Source organism: Sinocyclocheilus anshuiensis, unplaced genomic scaffold (assembly GCF_001515605.1).
Source record: "Sinocyclocheilus anshuiensis isolate Anshui unplaced genomic scaffold, SAMN03320099.WGS_v1.1 scaffold796, whole genome shotgun sequence".
Taxonomy (NCBI): domain Eukaryota; kingdom Metazoa; phylum Chordata; class Actinopteri; order Cypriniformes; family Cyprinidae; genus Sinocyclocheilus; species Sinocyclocheilus anshuiensis.
In genome coordinates this window covers 195234-198133 of record NW_015557105.1, presented here as the reverse complement: position 1 = coordinate 198133, position 2900 = coordinate 195234, and the positions used below count along the sequence as shown (strand labels likewise).

At 28.0% G+C, this 2900-nt stretch overlaps 1 protein-coding gene across 1 annotated transcript in view; it reads left to right on the top strand.

Moving 5' to 3' along the window:
- The first annotated feature begins 484 nt into the window (after positions 1-484).
- LOC107677657 (pleckstrin homology domain-containing family G member 4B-like) overlaps positions 485-2900 on the top strand; it is a 14507-nt gene continuing 12091 nt past the window's right edge. The window contains exon 1 of the mRNA XM_016472651.1: positions 485-594. Within this exon, the coding sequence (XP_016328137.1) occupies positions 489-594 (106 nt within the window). The 5' untranslated portion in view covers positions 485-488. The remainder of the gene's footprint in view (positions 595-2900) is intronic.

Here is a 2900-nt window from a genome sequence, read left to right as displayed (position 1 = left end):
AGAATCGGCTCATAAGAGTCATTTGTTTCTGAATCAGTCTATGCTGATTCTGTTTGTTTGTGAAAACATTTTTTATTTCATTTTGTTTAATCAAACTGAAAGCTGACAGCTCTTTTGCTGCAGGAAACTCTGCTGTCTATTGTTCACAGATTCGTCACTAACCAGACAAAACACAGACAGATGTATGAACAGAAGTTCAACAGCAGAACTGTCACTTCAGTGCTGCGGCCTCGCTGACAAATGCATTGTGGGCCGTTTTTGTCTCTGTGCTGTTCTTAGGAGCTGAAAATAATTTGCAGTAGATTTTATAAACCTGCTCTAAGAAAAGCATTAGGAATAAACGCTGTTCTAATAAAGCCTGTTGCATTATTCACTCTAGTTTGTGTTGATTGTGTGTGTGTGTGTGTTTGTGTGTTTGTGTGTGTGTGTGTGTGTGTGTGTGTGTGTGTGTGTGTGTGTGTGTGTGTGTGTGATGATCAGAGCTGCGGATGCAGGAGATGGTTTCGATGGGAATTGGAAACAAGCCGTTCATGGACATTAAACCCAGCGACTCTGCCATCAGTGATCGAGCCGTCGACTACATGAAAGGGTCAGGTAAGATGTCTGCGTCAGCAAGACATTAACATCATCATCTTCATTATCTTCATCATCTCCATCTTCAGCCTCGTACTGTTTCTCTGGCAGTTTGTCAAACACATGATGCAGTGACATAGAAATTATACACTTCTCCTTTAAAGAAAATAACACACATTTCTTCCTTAAAAATGAAAATAGATATGTATAATATATAAAAATAATAGCTATAATTATTTATGAAAATATAAATATTAAGAAAAATGTTGTATGTATTGTTTAAAAAATATCAATAGTTATTATATATATATATATATGTGTGTGTGTGTGTGTGTGTGTGTGTGTGTGTGTGTGTTTGTACATATTTTAAAAATATAATAAAAGTAATTATTAAATATAATGTGTAATACAGAAAAAGAATATTTACAATTATTTATATCATTATAAAATAAAAAAGTTCTAAAACATCTAAAGATTCTAAAATATCTAAAATTTAAAACTGAAATAAAACTAACTAAATAGAAAATAGAAAAAACTAAAATGACACTCATATGAAAATCAAAAGAAAAATATTCTTAAAAATAATATCATCTAAAATATTATTTATTATTAAATATTAAAATATTAATAGTTATTTATATCGTTGTATATAATATATTAATTGTGTAATATGTATAAGAAATATATTTTAAGCTATTTATCAATAATTGTTTATTAACCCTATATAATCCCATACCTAACAGACAGTAGACTCATTTATTAAACGCAGCCTATGTTTCCACATTGACATTTCCGTCTGCGGTGTGTATCTGTTAACTTTAACGATGTTTGGATTTGAAGTCAAATAATATCTAGATGAAGGTTGTATTTGTGGTATTAGCTGCGCAATGCAGACGTGTCTCATGTGAAGCACAGCAAGCTCGCAGATGGCGTATGTGTGAAACAGACGTTACACATCAAAGGCTTTTGAAAATAATGCATCAAATGAGTGATGCATGTCTGTGTGTAAACTGACAGAGAGCGGTCACACGCATCAAAACACAAACACACGCTATTCATTTGTTACATATTCATTCAGTTCAGCAGCAAAGAACACATATTCTGTGCATGAATTAAACATCAGATCATCTGTTCATGTTATGTTGAAATTGTCCTGTGATGAGACAACTGTGAAATACAGAAACAACATAGTATTAAAATGTTAATAGAAATACTGTTTGAATATATTGCCATTATTTATTTAGGGCAAAATCTACAGTTAAGTATCTGGTCATAAATTTACAAATTCCCATTAAAATGTAAAGTATAAAGTATATAAAAAAATATGGAACATGAAAATATATATAGATTATTTTATTATATATTATAATGTTTATTACATTATTTGTTTATTACATTTATTTAAGTTATTTATTAAATGTATAATGATATAAGTGATTATAAATATATATTTTTTTTAGATGAAAAGGTCTTCTTTTTAAGGAAGAACAATTTTTTTCTCGTGATTTTTAATCTATTTAACTATTAGCATATTGAATATTATATATATACTTTATTATATCCAATATGATAAGTGTGTGTATATATATGTATATGTATACTGTATATATAATATATATTTATTTATATAAAAAATGTAAGTTTGTCTTTTTATATATATTTCTGATTAGTTTTTTAAATGTAATTTTTAATTTAGAAATTTCTGTATTTCAACTTCATATATGACACCATGATCCGCACTCGCAAAAACAGTCTTCTTTTTACATTTTATTATACATTTATCACCAATAGGGAAAAATCACAAACGTTTCGGCTCAAGGCCTTCTTCAGTGTGTTAAACAAAAATATTAATATTATATTATACTAATATAACAATAATAGTATTTCAACAATTTCAAGCATTTTTTCCTGTAGTTTTTATCTTTTAATTAGTGCTGTCAATTGATAGAATTTTTTTTTACAAATTAATCGCACATATTTCCTGAATTTAATCGCGATTAATCCCACCTAACATTAAAGTTTTTAAATATACTTTAATATTGCAATAATTTAACAGTAAGTCTTCTAATTAATGTACAAACAATATAAAGATAGTATATTTTAATATTTATTTAACGTCATCTTTTTTTTTAACACTGAAGGCCAGTATAACTGATACCAATATTACCGATGTCTCTATAAAATAATTTTCCCCATTAAGTGAACTTAATACAATCTTCACATAAACCCATTATAATAAATGTCATATTTACCTGTGCCATTTCAGCAGAAATATACAGATATTGAAGTTATCAAACACTAAATTCTAAATTAAATAATAGAGATGA